General features: G+C 34.1%; 1 protein-coding gene across 3 annotated transcripts in view; it reads left to right on the top strand.

The window, feature by feature from the left end:
* Positions 1 to 23,822, top strand: part of LOC126734126 (peflin-like) — a 66,135-nt gene that overhangs the window by 14,372 nt on the left and 27,941 nt on the right. The window contains exon 4 of one of the 3 annotated variants that reach the window (XM_050437659.1): positions 6,208 to 6,930. The exons of 1 other annotated variant lie outside the window; for it this stretch is intronic. In XM_050437659.1, coding sequence (XP_050293616.1) covers positions 6,208 to 6,469 — 262 coding nt within the window. In that variant the 3' untranslated portion in view covers positions 6,470 to 6,930. Of the gene's footprint in view, positions 1 to 2,838; positions 3,318 to 6,207; positions 6,931 to 23,822 lie in introns of those variants that run through there. One more of the 3 variants, XM_050437658.1, reaches the window with a different exon arrangement.

Consider the following 23,822-nt stretch of genomic DNA (forward strand, 5'->3'; position numbering starts at 1 on the left):
ATGACAATAACAATTTTAAATATGCCGACGATATAGTATAACAACAGAGAGTATTGATGATCTGCAGAAGTTGCTGCAAAGAATATATGACTTTTGTAATTTTGCAGACTCAATATTCATTTGAAAAAAATACAGTACCATTAAAAAAGCACAAAATATAGACACAAACTTAACAAGTGATAATATTGACCTTAACTGCTAGACAGTTACAAGAAATAATATCCAGAATTGCGATAGCTAGAAAATCTTTTATCAAACTTAAGAAGTTTCTTTCCAGCAAAAAAATAAACCTAAAATAGCGTTTAGGTTTTTAGCGTTTTTTCGGTTTGTTAGGCGTGAATTAAAACAAACGAAAATAGTCAACAAATTTATTTACACCCTTCACTATGAAAAAAGGATCAGTCACGACTGCTACAGATATTTATTTTTACTGTATTTATTTACAATTATTTAAATTTCTCCCCAATATTCCGAACTTTACATCACTCAACTGACAAATAACTACTATCGCCGATGCAGCTCCTTATATACTCGGCAGAACGCAATTCCGGAAGATTCCCGGTTAACCTTCGAGATGTCGTTTAGTGTACCACTTGTGTGGTATTGTGTGGTATTCCGGAATGATGAAGAATCAGCTGATTTCTCGTTATTTATAATGATGCTGTCGTTGCATGTTGCCAATTTCGTGGCTCGACAGAGTTACAAGTGTCGAAGTGCTACGTCGTATGAACAAAGAAGAAATGTATCAAACACTAAAAAAAATAGAAACTCGAATATTTTGCACATAGTATGAGAGCCTCAAAATACTAATTGCTGTAATATATCAGGAGGGGAAAAATGTAGGTCAGGCTAAAAGAAAAACTTTATGGTTGAGAAACCTTAGAGAATGATTCTCGGTGACGTCCAATCAACTCCATGCAGCTACAAACAAAATGCAATATAATACTACAAATATCTATGTTGACAGCCAATCTCCGCTAAGAAATGGTATGTGAAGAGAAAGAAGAAAAAGAAGAAGATATAAAGCATTTTCCGATGGATTCTCCTCTTCCCAATAGCCCCGGTTTTCTTCAAAAGTATATTACTTAAAGGGTCTTGTAATTTGATTCTGTTAATTGAAGTCTAATTATGATCATTAGGAATTTTGGAGAAATAAGTTAACTTCTATTTAGTTGTCAGTTGTAAATTATGTTTATAAATTTCTATTGCATCTAAAATGGCTATCTACTGTGCTCTCATATTATCCTCTGCTCCTCATTTACGGCCAAAGGCTACTTCACTTTCTGGCAACTCTATCCTTATTATAGCGCCAACAGGTTATTAAACCTATTGGCCCCAAAGCATAGCACGTTCGGAATTAAGCTGGTTTTGGTTATTGAAATTAACAATATGCATGTTGGCTCTTTATTTTGTATTTTTAGGTTCGTTATCTTGTTCTTTTAAATTAAATTTATTGTTTACATTGTTATTTATTGTTACATTGTAAATCATTTATAGCATCCTATAGTCATCCTAAAGCATCCTACGCGATCCTCAGCCTTTATTAAATCTATAAAGATTAAGACTCTAAGAAACTAAGTGAACTCATATCTTCCTGTCCTGGTCCCTTTGTTTTCTTTGCATGGTTTTCTGTTCTCTCTCCTATTTGCCTATATCGGTACCGTTTTTGCTCTTCTACTACCTCACTAGTGTCGTTTTTGGCTTAATTTTAGTAAATATACTCATACTTTCTGCGGTACAGTAACATAAGTTTTTCATGGTTCTTTACCATACTTTATGAAACATCCTATATATAAATAAAGGGTGTTTCAATAAGAATACAAAATTGAAATTGCGCGCCATATTTGACAGTCATAATGTCACATGATTATGACCTGACAAATTGAAATTTGACAGATGGGAGTTAGTAAATTATATTAGAACAACGCGTTCTGATTGCCACTATTCGTAAATTGCGTCCAATATTCCGTCGAAATAATGTTCCTAACTCATCTACTGTGAAAATAATAATTAAAAATTTTTAAAGTACTGGTTGACACATAATACGACTTCTGTCAGAAGACCACGAATGGTGAAAGGAATTCACTAATAGGATTCTTGAGGAACCTGCTGATTTTGCAAACAAAATCATTTTCATGAATCAGGCCCATTTTCATTTCGATAAATTTATTAATACGCAAAACTGACGTTTTTTGGGCTTAGAAAATCTACGAATGATTCAGTAGAAAACAATGCATTCACAACATGCCACTGTTTGGTGTGCATTATGGTCTGAAAGAATAATTGAACTCCTTTTCTTTAAGAACGAAAAAGGTAGTGCAGTAATCGTATCGTATTATGATGGCACAGTTTCTTGTAGTTTTCTTATTTAAAAGCTGTTGATCTTGATGACATGTAGTTTCAGAAACATTGATGATCTTGCACGAGTTTCCTCCTGGTCGTATTCCCGATTGGGTGACCAGAATTGGCCTCCACGCTCTTGCGATTTAACGCCTCTAGACTTTTGGCTGTAGGGTTATCTGAAATCACAGGCTTATGTCAATAAGCTTGCAACCATCGAAGCATTTAAATCGGAAATTAGACATTATATCAATGAAATACCACCACATGAATTCAATAACGTTATTGACAATTTCATCACTTACAAGATATTTTGTTGCATCCATAATTCCCAAATGTATATTTTCTAAATCAATAAATATTTCAATACTTCGCTACAGAAAACAATGTTTTATTGATCACAATCTTATTGAAACACCCTTTAATTACGTAAAATATAAAAATTGATTTTGAATTTTTCTTCCCTGTATTATATTAATTGTAGAATGACTTTTTTAGGCTTTTCGACTTGGATAAAAATGGAGGCCTAGACATAAAGGAATTTGAGTCTCTTTACTACTACATTAGACAATGGCTGACAGCTTTTAATACTTACGATAGGGACCAGTCAGGCTTCTTAGATGAAACAGAATTAGATTATGCCTTAAAACAACTGGATATCAATTTTACACAGGATTTTATTAAGTTTTTAATCACAAGAAACAACCCTAAGGCTAAGAAGATGTCCCTTGACCAGTATATTATTACTTGTATACAAATACAGCGATTTACTGACGAATTTAAGAACAGAGATATCAACTACTCTGGGAGTATTAATATAAAATATGAAGATTTCTTGGAAATGATTATGCGCTGTTTTTAACTACACCGATATGAATTAAATTTGGCCTGTAATATTAATTATTAACAAATAACTTCCTATGTTCATTGTCGCTTGTCATAATCATTTATTATAAAAAATAAATATCATCTTTATATATAGTTTTTTTTTTTAAGATTTGTGCTTGAGAAATTCAATTTGGAGCCTTTTCCCCTGAAAATATTTGTTTAATAGATAATAATAATTTAGTTATTTTGCATAACTAACTTAAAATACTTATTGAGGTCAGCGAACAGGCTAAAATTTTATTCCTTAAACCAAAACTCCTTTCCTTGAAGTTTGTTTAATCTCGATAATAAAATAATATGGAAATGTGTATTAAGATCTTTTACTTTCAGCTTTTAATTTTTAAGTTCAATAAACTTCAGTAAGTACGTAGGAGTAGTGTCAATGTTTGTTCCTTTATTTTTTTGATTTTTGGTGCATGCAGAAAAGTATCATATAATATTTGGGATGGAAAATGCAGACTTTACGCTGGTCTAAGTATTATTACTGATATGAATTTCTTTGCAAGAAAATAATAATTGATGTACTGGATCAGTATCAAAAGGATCTTTTGACTGTATTGTGTAAATGTGGCCATTACTCTATATATACCTTACAAGTTTATTGTAAACCTATGTGTTCCCATATGATCCCTTTAGGCGTTTCTGCAGATGTGGCATTTTTATTTATGATACACTTTATTCTAGTGGAATAACCCTTCAGGAAGCATGGGATATTGCTTTTGACTAGAAAAATGTTTCTGAAATATATATGGAGTCACCGAATAAAACTATTTTAACCGACAAAAATTCATAAGAAAAGAATAAGAAAAATAGCGTCGCATGTTCTTGGTAGAAACTTGTCCTTGTAATAGGCATAGACCCAAAAACCTCTTCATTTCTTGGTTGCTTACCGGGCGAAAACTTGCATGTCTGTTATGGCGTGTTTTAGGTCTATTAGTATTTGTTAATGATATACCGTAGTTGTTTGTATAGTCAACAAGGTGAGTGTGGTCCAATATTTATTTTTAAGACGTTACTGCCCTCATCAAAGTTAAAATCAGGAATTGGAGCGATCGTAGGTTCCCAGGGATCTATATCCGAGACTAATGGTGAAGAAGGTCTTGGCGTGTATGAATCAACTTCGTCATCTAATACAGGTACTGTGTTTTTTTTTTGCTTGTACGTGACTGTCTTTCCATATTTGGAGCACTCGAAGACAGTTCATCACTTTCATCAGATTCGGAAGATGGTTCATAATTTTTTTTAGAAACATACTCACCATTAACATCTGCAAATGGATCTGGTTCTTCATCTGTCGATAGTTCATCGGAAAGCTGAAGAAGCCGTTGCTGATCTCTTTCATATGGATCATAGTTATTTGTGTCTTCCATCTAAAATATATAAAAACTAATTAATGAAAAGATCCATTTCCTTATTTACCCACTTATTTTTAACACATATTATAAATAATTCTTAACAATACTAACCTTACATTACACAAATCACCACGCTACGATATTATTATTTTATAATACTAATCACAACACAAATCAGTTTATCAACATGGCAGTACGGCAGTAAATGGGTAACTAAATGCAACATAAGTGCTTCCTGGGACGCTGCACGGCGTTCTGTTTGAGTTTGTGGAGAGGATGCATTAATAAAAGGTAGAAGTAAATATACTTTGATAGGGTGACAGTACCCTGGTAATATCCGAATGCCTTGTGACAGTGGCTAATAAAACTCATTATATTATATGATAAAGCAAAACGCTACACAGCGTCCTGCCATTTTTAACCATCAAGCAAAGGACGCAGAGCAGCGTTGTGTCATATCACATTTTTACCAAAAGACGCTGCTCAGCGTCTCTGTCCTTCAACGTGATATAGACCGACTTACAAACCACTAACAAAGAGTTTTTATCGAGCGACTATTCTAAGTATAGCCAAATGATCGTATGAACTTTTTTTTTTGCTTGGACTAGTTTTTTAGTCATTTAGTCAGTCGCAATTTTTTATATATTATAATTATCATAATTTTAATCTTAAACATAAAATCGTACACTTACAAACATATTTGAGCTGTTTCATTTCTCTGATCATTTCTCGCAAATAATTCTAACCAAATTCAACAAACAGCTTAGGCCCAAAAATTTCTATTAATGAATTAAAAGTTTTTATAAGAATACTTATCCTTAGTGGTATAAACGTTTTACCGTCTAAAAGAAATTACTGGGAAAATTGAAATGCCATGAAAACGTCATGATATTAGATGCTATAAGACGCGACAGTTTTTTTTTTATTGCAAATATACAGGGTGTCCCCTTTCAAATGGTCAAAAATGCTATAGTATATACAGGAGCCAAAAAGAAGTAGTTTTAAATAGGACATCGATGGAAGTGCGTCCGTTCAAAAATACAGGGTGTTAAAATTTTTTCAAAAAAATCGATTTTTTCTCCTTTATATTAAAAACGCTTAAAGCGATTGGAATGAAATATTTAGGTTTTAAATGATAAGTGGTGAGGCACTTTTTGAAAAATTGCAGGTGATTTGACCTATCCAGGGACGGATTGGCAGCACATGTATGTTAATTTTCTTATAAAAAAAAGATACGCCGATGTTCTGTAAAAAAATCAAATTATTTTCTTCATTTTCAATAAAACACATCCCTTGCATTTTTGCCCTCCGACGCAACGTTTTCGTGCAAAACAATAAAATACAAGGGTGCTTCAAAACTTTTTTGTGACAACGAAAAGTTTAATATCATTACAATAAAAAATATATTATTTAATTAAACAATAAACAATTTAAGTAATAAAAAAACATTTTAAACAATAAAAAAAAACAATTCAAACAAAATGCTTAAACACTCCATGCATTTCCACACATTTTCTGCACCTGTTGAAAGATTCCCGTACACGAGCAAAGACCCCTGGATCGTATCTCAGAAAGTCCTCAGGCATCACAACTCTAGCAACTAGGTCTTTTTTATTCATTACAGGTGTTATGTAGAAGCTGTTCCATGGCGGCCCAGACAAAAAAGTCCAGAGGTGTCAGAGCAGGTGATCTTGCTGACCAAGGGACTGGACCACCTCTACCTATCCACCTGTTGTTGTAGATCTGATCTAGAAAAGCCCTTAAAGCACGAGCGAAATGCGCTTGACTGCCATCGTGCTGGAGTTCTCTCCACAACTAGAGAGACACATCTTCCATTAGGCCCGTCAGAACATCTCTCAAAAATACTAAGTAACTATTACCGGTAAGGTAATCTGGTAGAACGTATGGCCCAATTAAGTGGTCGCCAAGACTACCTGCCTAAACATTAATATAAAATTTCTGCTGATACCCTCTGATGTGTTTAGAGTGGGGGTTTTGATCGCTCCCCTCGTGGTTATTGCGAGGATTAAATGACTTCTGGAAATAATTTTTTGTCACTTGCAAGGATTAAACCTGGAAAATTGACATTTTGTTTTGTTTGACGGAGAAACCATCTCAAGACGACGAGGAGCATCTCCAGGAATAAGATGCCGCACCTTTTGCAGTTTAAATGGATGAAGATTATGGCTTTGTAGGACACTGTGCATGGTGTTTTTGGCACAACCAGCTGCATTTCCTTGCACTTCTCCATACAGAAAATGCATATTTGTAAGCTCATCCAATCCAAGACGATTGATTTTTACCAGTTTTCTTTTAAAACAGAGACAAATAATTAATTAATTTTTTACTTTTGTTTGATTACTGTCACTCATTTTCTCTTATTCATGTTATTGCCTTGACAACATTATTTGCAATTGGATATGGTATCTCGATCTTCTGCAAAAATTGACTTTTGATCCGATCACCTAAGACGTAGAGACTTTTAAAGACTTTCCTAAGTGACTGCCATACCGTAAAAATACGGTAGTAGGTATGCAGCGACAATAAACATAACAAAAACATGTACATAATTTGTTATTATTATTATTATTATTATTAACGCCAAAACAGTGCATCGGAGCGCAAAAAAAATGCAAGGGCTGTGTTTTGTTAAAAATAAACAAAATATTCAGAAAAAAATACTTTTTTCAAAAAAACAGTGGCGCATCTGTTTTTTTATATAAAATTTAACGAACATGTGCTTCAAATCCGTCCCTGGATAAGTCAAATTACCTAAAATTTCTCAAAAAGTTGTCTCACCACCTATCATTTAAAACCTAAAAAATTTAAAACGCTTAAAGCGTTTTTAACACAGAGAAAAAAAAACAATTTTTTAAAAAAATTTCAACTCCATTTTGGAAACGAGACACTTCCGACCATCGATGTCCTGTCTCAAACCACTTTTTTATGGATCCTGTATATACTGTAGCATTTTTGACCATTTGAAAGAGGACACCCTATGGTATTTATGTTGCCAATAATTCTAAGATTGAGCCAAATGATGTAAAAACTTCGTACACTTATACTTATAAATACTAACCAAAACGCATACCAAACAGTAATTTTCAGTCAATGGAACTTAATAAATGACACGTGTGTGTTTATTGCTCTATATCTCACAATTTTGCTTATTAACAAAATCACTTGACCAAAAATGGGACTCATCAGACAAAAATTATTTTTTGCCCAAATGCAGGACCCGTTTTTAACTGCGCTAGAACCCAATCAGCAAATATGCGGCGTTGTCTATGGTCGTTGGGTTTCAGTTCTTGAGTCAATTGCACTTTGTACAAGTGAGGACCCGAATCAAGATGTAAAATTCGCCTTGTTGTAAGTTGACGTTTGAGCAAGGCCAAGTTCTTGCGCACCACGCGGAATGGACTGTCTTGGGTTCTGATGAACGTTTTCCCGGACTGCAACAATATTTTTAGTGATCTTGTTGTGATTATGTAATAAAGGCCTTGCTGGGTCTACCACCGAACCGGTTGTTTCGAGTTTCGTTATTAGACGACCAATTGTTGACTCTGCAGGATGATCGTAAATACCGTAAATTAAACGTAGTGCACGGAACGTTTGGATCACGAACGCGCGAACTGAACACTAAGTTTGATAATAAGTTTTAACGACTTCTACGCATTGTTTTATCGTGTAGCGTTCTATAGTAAAATGTCACTACTTTTGCCTTGGACATGCGTTGTTGTCAAACATAGAGCGTTAAAAATGGAAAACTCTTTAGTAGCAATTATATATACATCCACCAACAAAGAAAATGCTTTATATTGGAAAGAAGTTCTCAAATCTTGTGTTCAACAAACTTCGATACGTTCCAGGAACATTTTTACAAGTTTTGAATCAGTCCTCGATTTTCATGAACGATCTCTATTATCAATAATAATAAGCCTGAATCAGTAAACCAATTTATCTGAATTTAACCAAAAATACGTTAAATATACAAAATTTATAATTCAACTACATTAAAACAGTTAACTAAAAACCTTAACCCAATCAAATTTAGCGTTGCTAAAGACGATATTGCAAATTTCGTCCGTGTTGTTTAACGGGATGATGTGCTGTGTAATCCCGGCTGAGAAAAGGAAGCGAATCAGCAGACGTTTTGCATATGGACCTCTGATGAATATTAACAAGGGAGTCGCCGTCTTTTCTCGACCCCTTGTGTTCACCCCTATATTCCAAGTCGAAACTTCAGTTTACTTTATCCGCAAATTCGATTCAGCGTTTCTCGAATCCCCCAGCTCCGTACTTAAACGATGGAATGTATTCATAACGAGATAAAGCAAAATACTCGGTTCGCGCGGGATGTTATGTACACGTGAAGGAAACTCTTTTCGATAAATCGGTGAATTGGCGGTATAGAATCTTTTTTAAAATATGGAAATTGGTGACTTATATTATGCTATAACATCATGTAATTTTTATGACTTAAATGACTTATTTTATTTTATGATTTTTTTTAGATTTAAATTTTGACCAAAATGGTTTTAGAAGGTTAATAATTGAAGCGATTAAATAAACTGTTTTTTGATAGTAGCTAATTATTTAATTTTTGTAAGGAATTTTTAGGGCCATTTTCAAGTGATAATTAAACACATTTTTTTCTTGAGAATGGCAGTTGACTTGCCATTATCGATTATTTCATAAAGCACGACTTAAAGAAACAACATAGAGTTGTTTTACGTGCGAAAAATTGCTAGAAAGATAAACTACCAACAAACGCCTAAAAATACTAAGAAATCCTACAGATGAGAACAAGGAAGAATTTTACAGGACAAGAACAGAGATAAGACGATTGCTTAGAGCTAAAATTATAAATCACCTAGAGAGAACAGAAATAGAGATATGAATGTAGTACCTAATTTTTTTTAGAAAAGTAAAGCAAGTAAGAAAAAGTGAACACAAAAGGTGATTGAGTCCTGATAACGGCCTATTTTCAACAAGATGGCTGTCTTGCTCATAATGCGGTTATGGTAAAAAGAATTTTTAACAAATACTATTTTTAACCGTCTTATTGTAGGACTGGCAACTTAATGGCAATTTAATGACATCTTAAATTTCCGGATTTGTTGCCAAATAGCTTATTTTTGGGGTTGTCTTGAGGAAACCATTTAGAAATACAAATTAAGTAGGCCAACAAATTTAGAGGAGTTGTGAGAAAAAATGGTTGAATATGCCAACTGCATTTTAATAGAAACTCCTTTGGAAGTACAAAATGGCTTTTATGATAAGGTTAACTTATTGTGTACGTGTAGCCAAAGAAGGTGGTCTCTTCGACAGCCTTATATTTAAAAAATTAATTTTTCTTAAGTTTACTTTTAAGAGTTTTAATTTTTTTCCGTGTAGTATTAAATATTCCTCCTTTTATCAGACTTTATAATTTATTTTTCTTAGAATAACGCTTTAATTTTCATTACCTGATAGGGAAAACTATCTATATAAACTGTCTAAATAATATGTCGGCACATAATATTATGCCGACATTCGAAATATTAATTTTTGTTCGTTTCGATATTTCACACAAAAAAATTATGAAGAGAATTCGCTACAAATAATCAAAACAACAGACAACCTAACCTATAATTCACGCACACTCGTTGCGGGCAAAAACATTGCAGCTGATGCCTGTTGTGGCATTTTAGATATTGCGTTTTAGAATTTTTACATACGATACGACGTTTTTACTACTTTAGCGAGATAAATAATGTAATTCCAGACATATAGATGTAAAAAAACAAAAATTGACCCGAAATGCATCTAGTATATATGCAGTTACGTTAGATATGGTGTTTTTGCTAATCACAGCAAAGTAACAAAACGCACGAAATGCATGCCTGCGCTTTCGCCTCCAAGCACCTCTCTATGCGTAATGGTTGATTCCCCAATCTGGATATTAATAATTAAAACTCGAAAGTAATAAAATAGAAGGCTTTACCATCGTAGTTGGTTAAGAGGAACGCATGCGTCATGACACACAATTATGAATGTCATATATAGGGTGATTCATTAAGAATTGGCAATCTCTGAACTGGAGATACTACACACCAAAATATGGCGATTGAGCTTAAGGCGCAATTCACACAGAACGGGCGTATGGCGGTGGCGTGGGACTGGCATGGAGCTGGAATGGAGCGGACGTGGCGCGCACAATTCACATAGAAAGGGATTCAATGTGATTATTGTCATTTATTTGTTACGTACATGACTGTGTAGTAAAGTTACAATGCTTTCGGATGATGACGAAGATGATCAAGATATGTTGAACCTTGTTAATTTAGCTCAAAGTTTCAAAACATTCAAAGGCAAAGGAGTTACTGAATACATCCCTTGTGGTTAGATAAAGAAAAAACTGGTGGTTCGTTTATTGTTATGCGAAAGCTCAATATGTACGCTGAATGTTTTCAAAGTTTCTATCGAATGTCTGTTCAATGTTTTTATAAAATACTAGTAAGGGTTCAGTAAGGGTTAATATTGAGAAGAAACCCACAAATTGAAGAGAACTTTTCAGTTCAGAGGAAAGGCTATTATTAACAACCTGAGGTAAGTTAAAGAAAATATATTTAAGTGAATTTATTTCTGTTTAATCTAAAACAAAAAAAATTATGATAATGTTACCCTAATATTAATTATTGTATTGTATAAATGTACTCAAATAAAATTCACCCGTGTTCCTGTGCGGTACTGAATCTAGATTTCTATTTACCGAATCTTCAATCCAAGATTGAGAACTAGCCATTGGGATAGTAGAGGCTTCAGGAATGGTTAAGGATAGTATTTGCTTGGCTAAATTCAAAATTTCAATTTTGAAACGCCGCTTCTGAACAGAATTTATGGACTTAAAAACGCCAGGTCTGGGTCAGGAGGATCGAAATAACCAAATAGACAAAAAGAAGCAATATAAACCGCTGTTTGGTATATGGCATTTACCACTAGTGTAGGCCCCTCGTGGCGTCGAAGTGACGTGGCGGTGGCGTGACCTGTCAGGCCTGTGCCACGCCATTTTTATCTGTATTGCCCCATAAGCGAATATGCAAGTGGCACATGCGTCTACCACGCCAGTCCCACGCCACCCCCATACGCCCGTTCTGTGTGAATTGCGCCTAAGATTGTTACAGGTTTAATCTCCAACAGATATATTAATTGATTTATTAATTTTTTATTTTTTTTTTGCCATGATAAAGTAAATCTCAACCATAGTATCATAAAATAATTTATTTAAAAATCATACATAAATATACATACTACACAGATATGATACACCGTTAAGATGGTCTCTCCTAACATACCCGATCTGAAACGCAAGGAAAACCATTATTGGATGAGGAAAGTAAATAATAATATAAGATATTGTTTCATTGTTTTGTTGATTGAATAGAATTAAGAACTGCCATTAATTTTGCACTGATTTTACCTTGCAGGTCAATTTGGCCTATTTTAGATTTTAATGAATACTGAGCACATATTAACTATTTGTTTATTTTGTTCAAGTCATAAGGATCAATAGTGATAAGGATGTTAATGTCAATCTGGTCTGTCAGTTTTTTTTTGTAAATCATTGTTGCTAAACCATGGCCTCAAGTTATAGATTGCTCCATAGTTGCAAATTACTTAAACCAATGTTGGTACCAGATAGTACCCAGTAGTTAAACCCAGCATGTCAACACCTAGGTACTTGACAGATAAATGCATTCCTTAAAATCTGGGGGAAACTGACAATCCTATTTTTAATAGATTCATTCTTTATCTGGTTCTAGAGTATGACAGATAGTTTCGCTTAATGCGGATGTGAAAAAGTAGACCCTATCTTAGCCTAATTTTTTTGTAGTTACTAGTATGTGCTAGGATAGCTTGATTGCTAATTTTCTAAGTAGGCCTAAGAGTTTATAGGGCTCCTTGTTTTTGTTGTGTTAAATAAACCCCAGAAAAGGCCACATTCCATCTTCGGTAAGTTAGCACATGTTACATGCCTAAGTCATTTTCCTATTTTTTTCATCTAATTAATCTCTTATTTGCATGCTTTTCGGTATAACTCAAAAGAACATCAATGCATCCAACTTTTCAGAGAGCAATTTTATAAGATTTAACTTACTTACCCACACAAAAATGTCATAAAATTGACAGCCATGTCGAACCTCATGTGTGGTCCCCATTTTTAGGCCTTCCTGTACCTTCTGCTTATCCTCTGCTTCTGCTTTTGCTGCATTTTTATTGTTACTGCTTCCACCTCACTTGCGTTACCACATCAAGTCACTTGGATCATCACCTCCGGAACCTGCATTCCTTCCAATCGGCTACACCTAATACCGATTGCCTTCCACTACCTGCTAGACATTCTGGAAGCATCCTAACTGGTCGATCTGCTGCTGCCTCTTTTGACCCAAACGTATAGCTGCCAACAAAGGAGCCCCATTCAGATCAGGTGGGCCCTGCTACCAGTTGGAGAGACTCAGAATTTCAGGTAGCCCCTTTTTTTTTGGCTTGGTTTCTTCAGGTATTGATTTATCGGTTCGTCGCAATTTATAGATTTTTTTTTTTTGAAATTAATATGTAGAAATGATCACAGATTTTAAATTAAATTTAGCAAAATTGTTTATATAACCACCATCACTGATTTGATTTGAAATTGGGAACTGAGTATATACGTATATGCGAGGTATTATCAGATGTAAAATTGAATAAGTATTAAGTGCTAAATTTTACTTTATTTACTTTCTCATAATTTTAAATTTCATAATTATAACTTAAGTATTAGAACATTACTGTCCTTGTATTTATTTTTTTTGAATTGAGGTTATAGATTAAATTAGTTGTCAATTATGACATTGATTTATCTTTCAATACTAAAGCTGGGTTTAACGATATAAAGCTGCGTTTTCTTTGCGTGCCCTAAAAAAGGCTAATAATCATAACCCTGGAACCCACATTTAGGCATTGTGCGAGAAACAGTGCAATAAGATGTCTTATATAAATGTTGCAGGTTTACGAGATACAGGATATCTCGTTACGAGATACATTTAAAGTTGGAATTTCAATTTGAAATTTCTTAATAATTTTGTTATTTTAAGCAGTATTGTATTGAAAATTGGCGACTTTTTATGTGTTTTGACATGAAAATTACAAATTTTGTAGTGAATTTAGCATTATTTATACAGGGCGTTAGTTACACCCTGTTACTTAGGCAAATTACAACATATCTTTTTTGTCTAATCAGTTATGGTTAAAACGACTAGAAAATCTAAGAGGCAGTTCAATTTTGAATAAAAAAGGTACTCTTGTTTATTTCATGTAGCTTTATTAGTTTTTAAGTTATTTGCATTTTAAACATTCGGCGTAAAGAATCCTAAGCCACCGTTATTATATTGGCTTTTTTTCAAGTAGGCTTGTGTCAGCACTTATCAGTTTTTCATGTAAAGAAATTATATGACAATTTTACTGTCAATAAGTAAGAGTGTATTATTTGTAGTCAAAATTCTAACATAAGAAAATGCCACATCATAATAAATATTCCAACAGTGAAATGCGTGATATGATTTGCGTTTTTGCTCAGCCAAATTATACCGGTACAGCCAGAAGATATTTAGAATTGTACCCAAATCGAAGACAACCCACTAACAAACTGTTCTGACGTATTTATACCCGACTAGGCGAAACAAGGTGTTTTCGTCCTAAAACCTTAAATGGTGCTCCAAGAAATACCAACGTCGATGATGAAGAAGAGATTTTAGCTCGTATTTCGGAAAATTCAGATCTCAGTTCTCGTCGGTTAAGTACGGCAACAACAATAAGCCAATCGTCTATCTGGATAATTTTAAAGAAAGAGAATTTCCGTCAATATCACAATATTCCTGTCCAAAATTTACTGCCTCAAGATTTACCAGTACGCCTACAGTTTGCTCAATAATTAATACTAGATAATCAATCCGAAAACCAGGAATTTCCCTATAACCTTCTTTTCACTAATGAGACGACGTTTACTAGATGAGGCGTTTTTAATTGGAAAAATATTTGTGACTCCTAAAATCTACATGCTCTAAAGGAACGACATTTTCAGCATGAATTCAAGGTAAATATTTGGTGTAGTGTAATATCTGTTTTTTATTGGTTTTTTTGAACTTCCTCCTAATCTGAACGGGCCCCTCTATTTAAACTTCCTTGAACAACAGTTAAAACTACTACTAGAAGATGTACCACTAGCCATAAGGCGGAACATGTGGTTTATGCAAGACGGGGTGCCGCTACATTTTTCTCAGCCAGTACAGCGATACCTGAATGAACATTTTCCTCACCGGTGGATTGGGCGTGGCAGTGAATTTGTTTGGCCACCTAGAAGTCCAGACTTTAATCCTTTAGACTTTACAGACATAAAGGACATGGTTTACAAAGATACAATTAATTTCATCGAAAAATTACGATAGAAAATTCAAGAAGCTGCTAATATCAAAAATAATCGACAAAAGTTATTTAATATTCAAAGATCTTTAAGGAGACGCCTTGCAAAGTGTATTGAAGTGGACGGCGGGCATTTTGAGCATTTGCTTTGAAGTTTTCTTTTAATATTGTTACTGATTGTTATTTGTTGTCTTTACTGTTGTAGTAATTTAAAAGAAAAAAATCCTATTAAGCCAATGTAATAACGGTGGCTTAGGATTTTTTACGCTGAATGTTTAAAATGAAAATTACTTAAAAACTGATAGAGTTACATGAAATAAACAAGGGCACCTTTTTTATTTAAAATTAACTACCTTTTAGATTTTCGTTTTAGCCATTTATCTGATGAGGCAAAAAAATTTTGTAATTTGCCTAAGTAACTGGGTGTAACCAACGCCTAATGCTAAATTCACCACAAAATTTGTAATTTTCATGTCAAAACACATAAAGTCGCCAATTTTCAAAACAATACTGCTTAAAATCACAAAATGATTAAGAAATTTTAAATTAATATTCCAACTTTAAATACCCTGTATCTCGTAAACCTGCAACATTTTGTATAAGACATCTTAAGCTCAATCACCATATTTTGGTGTATAGTATCTCCAGTTCAGAGATTGCCTATTCTTAATGAATCACCCTGTCTATCATTCACGTTATTATTTCATACACAGATGAACAGATTGGAAATAGTTATATAATATAAACCTTTTTTTTATTATTTTAATACTAGCCTAAGCCAATGGCTTCTCTCGCGAGCTAAAGGTGATGGGAAGCTAACATTTTTAGTAAAAGGTGAAACATTTATTTGCTTTCAAGAGAGTTCAGGGTGAACAATCAACAAATTGACAGTTTCTACTCCAAATACATGAAGCTGCCAATAATGTGAACGTGACTTACTAGTTACGATATGTTCTAGTATTAAATGTTTTTCACATTACCAAATGTGTAATTTGCACGTGGCAGCGATGGTGTCCTGTGAGCAAGATCGGCTGTTCTCTATTGTTGAATAACCAATATTTATTTAAAAATTTCAAATAAAACTCTGCTTTTAAACTTCCGAGGTTAAAAAAAACAAACCTAACTTTGCAAATTTTTACGCAGTTCTCTATTGTGATTGTTAAGTTATAACGGAACATATCCACAGACATTTACATTTATACAGGGTGTTTCGGGAGAAAAGAGAAATATTTTGGGAACATGTTCAGAAGGTCAAAATAAGATAAATTAACTTATATGTTTTAATCCGATTCTCAACCGTTTCTGCAATAATCGGTTCTGAAGGTTTTTTGTAAGATTTTTTATTTTAAAAGCAACACAAACAAATACTAGTAAAAATCAAAATTCCACTAATTTAAAATGTTTTCGAAAATACCCCACCAACTTCAAGGCAAGCTGCAGCACGTTTGTTAAGCGCTCGTGTTGCCGCATTTAGATTATATTTGAAGCACTTAAGATTTGATTGTGGAGTCCTTTTACGGTTTCTACTGGCGTTCGTATACTAAAGCCTTCATCCAATGTTTTTAGTATCGGAATGTTTGTAAAATCCTTGCATAATCTTCTTAAAAAACCTAAGAGTTTATTTGCCTTACAGATCATAATGTCAAAATGGTAAGAAAAACTAAGCTTCGGATCTGGATAAACACCCAGATCCTTCACCAATTCAACACTTTTTAATGCAACATTGTTAATGGAATTATCAACAGCATGAAGACAAACATTAAGTAGCATGTCATTTTGTTGGCACCAGGAATATATTGTGTTTATATCATTTTGCAAAGTAATAATATCATTTGGAGTGGAAATTTACCTGTAGATTTTTGGGTCATCGGCAAAAAGCGGGAAGTGGGATTTCAGGAGCGATCCAAGATCATTAATAAAAAGACTGAAAAGCGGGGGTCCGAGATGGAAACCTTGAGGAACTTCAGAAGATGCCTGGAATGGTGAAGAAAGGCAGCTTTTTACTTGCTGCTCACGGTTGGTTAAATATGATTTAATGCATTGCAATAAAGAGCCACAAATGCCAAGTTTAGTAAGTTTATCAAGTAAGACTTTATGATTGACTTTATCAAATGCCTTACTGAAGTCTGTGTAAATGGCATGAGTTTCACACATTTTTCCAAAAAATTTGAAAATATAGTTGGTAAACAAGAAAAGATTTATTTCGAGTGAACGCCCCTTATAAAGCCATGCTTTGCTGCTGATCAACACACAAATACTTTAGATACAAAATTTTCCATACAGTGCTCAAAAAATTTAGGGATACACGTTAAGATGTTGATGGGGCGATAATTTTAAACATCATTCTTGTTACCAGATTTAAGGATGAGACAAACATTTAATCATTTCCAATTATTGAGAAAATCGCCAAGTAATAAGATTGTAGATTGAGAAAGGAGTCGTTTCGGCTGATCCGCCGCTCAGCACTGCTACCTGTGAGATATTTTGTGCATAACTCTACTTGTCTTAGTTTGTCTCAAAAAGTCTTAGACTTCTGCCGTACAAAGCTATATTTTTGGGAGATAGTTGTCCTACTTCTTGAGGTTTTGGTTGTACCCCTTCCAGGTACTTGAGCCTCTTGCAGAGTTGGGTCGGGCATTCACAGAGCAGGTGTTCTGCTGTTTCTGTGGCATTGCTGCAGAATCTACATTGGTCGTCCTCTGTTATACCTATTGCCTTTAGGTGATATTTCACTGGGCAATGACCGGTAAGGAGTCCGACTGCTGTTCTGATGTCTGATCTGTTCATGTCTAGGAGCTGTTCAGCTCTTTTTCTAGAAGTTGTTATAAACTTTTTTGCCTGTTTTAGTCCTGGTGCTCTTCTCCAGTGCGACAGCAATTGTTCTTTTTCCCACCTGTTTAGGTCTTCGGTGATGTGGGTCTTCATTAAACCAAAGTATGGCTCTGGACCATAGTATGGTGTTTGAGTCCCTTTTTTTGCAAGGCGATCGGCTTCTTCGTTCCCCTCTATACCCCGGTGGCCAGGTAGCCACATTAGTGTTACTTGATTCTTTGTTGTAAGGCGCTTTAGGGTTTGTTTGCACTCCCAGACTAGCTTTGAATCACATTTAAAAGCTTTCAGGGCCTTTAGAGCAGCTTGGCTGTCTGATAGTATAAATATGTGTTTTCTTTGGAGGACTTGGTTGATGCACTCTTTTGCACATATGTTTATAGCAAGCACTTCAGCTTGAAAGATGTTAGGGTATTTGCCCAGTGACTTTGAGATCTTAATGTTAGGGCCTGACACGCCCAGTCCTGCTCCTTCTGTTAGTTTGGAACCGTCTGTGTACCATAGCGATGCATTGTCGGCTTTTGGTACTTGTTTTTTCTCCCATGATTGGCGATCATCTATGATCACTTCGAATGGAATTTCATAGATCAATAGATCCAGCATGGCCGTTATGTGGTCACGTGGTTTGATGGCAATTTTCCAGTTTAATTGCTTCGAGGATGCGCAGGTGACCACTTAAATCCCCAGGCTTGAATTTGCCGGTTTGGAAAAGCCTGTGAGCACTGTTAATTGCCTCTTTTTTCACGCTTATGTGAAGTGGAGGCATGTTTAGCAGTGTCTCTAAGGCTGTGGTAGGACAAGTAGACATTGCCCCGGTTATTCCTAGACATATCAGCCTTTCGACTTTGTTTAATTTGGTCTGTGCGGTTGTTTGTTTGGTTTTCGGCCACCATACCAGCGAAGCGTATGTGATGATGGGCTTAATGACTGTTTGGTAGATCCAGTATCCCATTTTCGGTTTTAGCCCCCATGTTTTGCCAACGAGTTTGCGGCATGTCCAGATTGCCACTATGGCTTTGGAAATGGTCTTGTCTAGATGATTGTTCCAAGTTAGTTTGTGGTCCAAGGTAACCCCCAGGTATTTCACCTCGTTAGAAAATGTTAGCTGAGTTCCGTTTAATATAGGTGCTCTGAGTTCTAGCTTCCTTCTTCTGGTAAACGGCACTAAAATTGTTTTTCTAGGATTTAAAGATAATCCTTCAGTTTCGCCCCAGTTTTGTATAGTATTTAGGGCACTTTGCATTCGATTCGATATTACGCCCTAGTGCTTGTCCCTAACTATTACTACCAGGTCATCTGCGTAGCCTAGAACTGTGAATCCGGATCTACTTAATATGTTAAGAATTTTGTTTACTACTAATGTTCACAGTAGAGGTGACAGAACCCTTCCTTGGGGACATCCTTTTACTGTGGTTACTGTTGCTGTCGCTCCATTTATTTCTGCTGTGATGGAGCGGTGCTTGAGCATTGATCCTGTCCACTTTACGATGAGGGCCTCTACCCCCCAGTCTTGCAAGGCTTTTGTTATGGACAGGTGTGAGGTATTGTCGAATGCTCCCTCTATGTCAATGAATGCAGTAAGAGCAATTTCTTTGCAGTCGTTTGATTTTTCTATGTCTCTTACGAGGCAGTGCAGTGCACTTATTGTAGTTTTGCCTGCTTGGTAGGCAAATTGTCTAGGGTGGAGCGGTGTTCTAGAAAGAGTTACGCTTCTTATGTATTGGTCGATTGCTTTCTCCATTGTTTTTAGAAGAAACGAGGTTGGACTAATCGGGCGATATGATTTTGCTTCGTTTTCAGGACGACGCCCCGTTTTTGGTATGAATATTACATTAGCCTCTCTCCAAGCTAGTGTTACGTGTCCCAAAATGAGGCTGGCTTTAAAAAATTTTTAAAGATTTTTCGCCAAGTAATAAAGATTGATTAAAAATATAATAAAGAGGTAGATAGAGTGAATGACAACATTCTTTTAGCACTTTATTGGGTATAAGATCAGGTCCAGCTCCTTTGTTTATGTCTAGTCTAGAAAGAGAGCATTCAACATCACTAGGGCTTATTAATACATCAGACACTAAGTTAAATCTTTCAGAATCATGATTATTTAAAACATTTTTATTTCCCACTGCAGTGTTTAACATACTATTGTTGTAAACAGATGAGAAGTGTGAAGCAAACAATTTAACAATAGAAAGGGCAGAATCAGATTTAGAGTGACCAAGAAACATTTCACTTGGAAGACTAGTATTACCATTATTAAATTGTGAATTAACCAACTTCCAGAAATATTTACTGTCATTGATAATAGAATTTTTTGGTCTTGTAAGATAGCTATAGTAACATTCCTTGGACAGATTCCTAGCCTCCAACCTCAAGGCACTGAAGTTTACATAAGCAGAAAGTGAACCACTCTGCTTATACAATTTATGCGCGATTTTCTTCTAAGTTATAATGTTTTTTAATTTTTTTGAGAACCACTGAGGATGTTTAGAAGAAGAAAAGCGTTTTATAGGTACAAAATTATTAAAACAGCCATACTGTCCTGAATAAAAGTTAGTAACATTAAGATCTAAAACAGAATCTGACATGATGGTTTCCAGTTGTAATCTAATAAGTAATTGTTGACAAAATTGAAATCCGCATGTTTAAAAATCATAATACAAAGTTACAGGTGCATCCAAAAGTTTAGGTTAATGACAAGGCAACTTCAGTTTAAGTGGTAGGTGATAAGGATCATGTTTAACAAGACCACTGGATTTAACTGTAAAAGATGTATCAAGATTTGAGAAGCAAAGATCCAGTTAGACCCATGATTATTGACCACCCCATTGAACTGAGTCAAATCTTCAAAGGCCACCGTATTGCATAGCAGGGTCTCTCTTTCATTAAATACTATACTAGCATGGAGACCATGCTGATCATCACTTTAAACCAGGCAGATGTTGAAAGTTCAAACGTGGCATGACGACTTTCATCTGACCACCGATGTTCATTGTGTCGGTTATTAATTCTATTGCGTGTAAAATGAGCTTCATCGTTAAATAAAATGTATTTATGTAGGCCTTTATTTTGTTGGATCCATTCCCAAAATTGAACCCTTAAGCTATAATCACCCTATTGAAGAGCTTGAACCGGTTAAATATGGAAAGGCTTAAAACCGTTTTTGCTAAGTCTTCCAAACGTCCACATGTGATGAATAATATTAAAATAACCGTAAAAGTTCTTTTGTAATATGCCTCGTACTATATAACACCCGGGTTTTCTTCAGTCATATCCAGAAATTTTTTTTCATTTTCGACATTTGGTCCCGCCTCTCGTTCAGAATTAATTCTTACGCTTGAAAACATTCCTGTTTCCTGAGCATTTGCAAAAACTGTCTGAAAAACCTTTCGATCAGGAATTCTTCGATTTGGAAAACGACATCGGTATTCATCAACAGTACGTAATGCGCTACCATTACAGAAACCATACACGAAAATTTAAATATTGTAGTATTAAATAGTGTATTGAAATGGTATTATAATTTATTGTTAAAGGGAAAGTTTATCCCCATTTAATAAAGTCGGTGCAAATAATTGTTCATATTTTTGACTTGGGTGGCCATTCTCCCTATGGTGTTTAAATATTTGTTACGAAGTAGAAATTTTTTTGAAAACACTTCATATATTAAAGCAATTATCTGGTTACAAAATTGATTTTTTTTTTACATTTTTTTTTTCTTAATACATATTTATAATATTGCCTATTTCATAAACTTAATAAACACACAAGTCCAGTATATGAATATATTAGCATTGGTACCGAAGTTACATTTAAAAGAAATATGTTATTGTAACAATGTGGCCATAGAATTACATATTAGCAACTTTGTTAATAGTGTAAGGATTGCTTAACCATTCTAATAAATTTATAATAAGAAACTTCTTGTTTTATTTCATAAGACAGATCATTATAGGTTTGTGTCGCTGCGTTGATTGGGTTTCTAAGGGCAATGTTTGTTCTAGCACTACTTAGTCGAATATTGTTGTTTCTTAGATTATGTGAATGTATTTCACTAGAATAAACAATAGTGTAATTTGATTTTTGTAGCTTATTAATTATTTTAAATATTAATTTTGCTTGTTCTATTTTAAGTATGTGACTAATTGAGTGGATTTTCAATATTTCAAATATGTCCCCCGCATGCATAAAATAATCAAGATAAGAAGAAATAAAATCTTGAGTACTTTACTCTGCAAAATTTCAACTCTTTGAAAATTGTACTTACAAGAGGTCCCCACACTGGAATTAGGTATCGCAAGTTTGAAAGAAAGTAAGCATTATATATTTTATATTTAGCTGCGTTACTTAAGAAGTGCTTACATTTATAAAATGCTCCTGTAAAGAGAATTATCTTACTTTTTAAGTAGTCAGTATGAGCGTTCCAATTAAGATTCTCATCCAGTGTAAGTCCCAAATATTTTATATTATTTACATTTTCTAAAGTCGCACCATTTAGACATATTCTAACTTGATTTATTGTCTTATTTTTCTGTTTAAATAGGATATATTTGGTTTTGTCCAAATTTATTTTAAGATTATTTTGTAGTAACCATTGACTATATTTAGTTAGATCATCATTTACCCTATTAACCAATCTATCACAATCATTATCCGAATACAATAATACAGTATCGTCAGCAAATGTATAATATTGGGCGTCTAACCCTGCTACCCGTAAACTCAGAACATACAGTGAGTACAGTAATGGTCCCAACACTGACCCCTGAGGGACACCACAGTTAAATGTTAAGATATTACTTTCTTTATTATTTACATGTACATATTGTCTTCTATTAAGTAAGTATGACCCAATCAAGGACAGTGCAGATCCCCGAAAACCCATTTCTTCCAGCTTGTTTAATAATATGTCATGATTAACTACGTCAAATGCCTTTCTTAAATCGACAAAAACTGCTATGACAATTTTGCCTTGATCTAAATTAGCTGACACATAATTAAGGAGATCTATAGTAGCACTTAAAGTGCTGCTGTTTTTAAGAAACCCATATTGGTATAAATCGTATGAGATATATTTTTCTATAAATGACATCATCCGCCTCTTAATCACTGTTTCGATAATTTTTGAAAAGACACTTATTATAGATATAGGCCTGTAGTTATTTAATTGGGTTTTAGGACCAGATTTATGAATTGGACATACTTTAGATATTTTGAGGTCAGGAGGAAATTCGCCTATGTTGAATGCATTATTTATAAGTATGACTAGTATATTTAATATGTACTCTTTTATATTAGTTAGATCAAGTATTGTAATTTTATCATGGCCCGGAGCCGCATTTTGTTTTAGGCTTAATATTATGTTGCTTATTTCATTACTGTCTGCCGGCTCAAAAAATATACTATTATCACATTTAATCTCCTTAAAATCTTGTTTTAATATATTTTTTGTATCAGTCCGCATGTCCTCGATTATGGTCGCACCTACCTCCCTAAAATATTTGTTCAAACTGTCTGCAATTTTTTTATCATCATTTTCTAATAGACCATTAATTTCGATTTGGTTTATATTGCTTTTAGTAGAATTATTATTTAAAAACAGATTTATTGTATCCCACTGTTTTCTTGTATTTTGTGCTGCTTGGGCCCATTTGTTTTTAAAGTACGCATTTTTTAATGCTTTTATTTTATTATTTAGTGAATTTTTTGACCTTGTAAAATTTAATTTGAAGTTATTATTTTCTGGAGCTTTTTTATAGTTCTTATACGCCAATTCTTTTTCTTTAATTAAAATTAATAAGTCTGGTGTTATCCAATCATTGTTTTGTCGACATTTAATTTTTTTATTAATTGTTGATTTTATTTTACAATTGCTAATTACGTTAATTAAATTTTGAAATGAATCTTTATTTTTTTCTATTAGGTTATCTTGGAGTTTTTGTTTAAATTTTTGTATATTTAGTACGGGACATT

This window comes from Anthonomus grandis, chromosome 3 (genome assembly GCF_022605725.1).
Source record: "Anthonomus grandis grandis chromosome 3, icAntGran1.3, whole genome shotgun sequence".
NCBI lineage: Eukaryota > Metazoa > Arthropoda > Insecta > Coleoptera > Curculionidae > Anthonomus > Anthonomus grandis.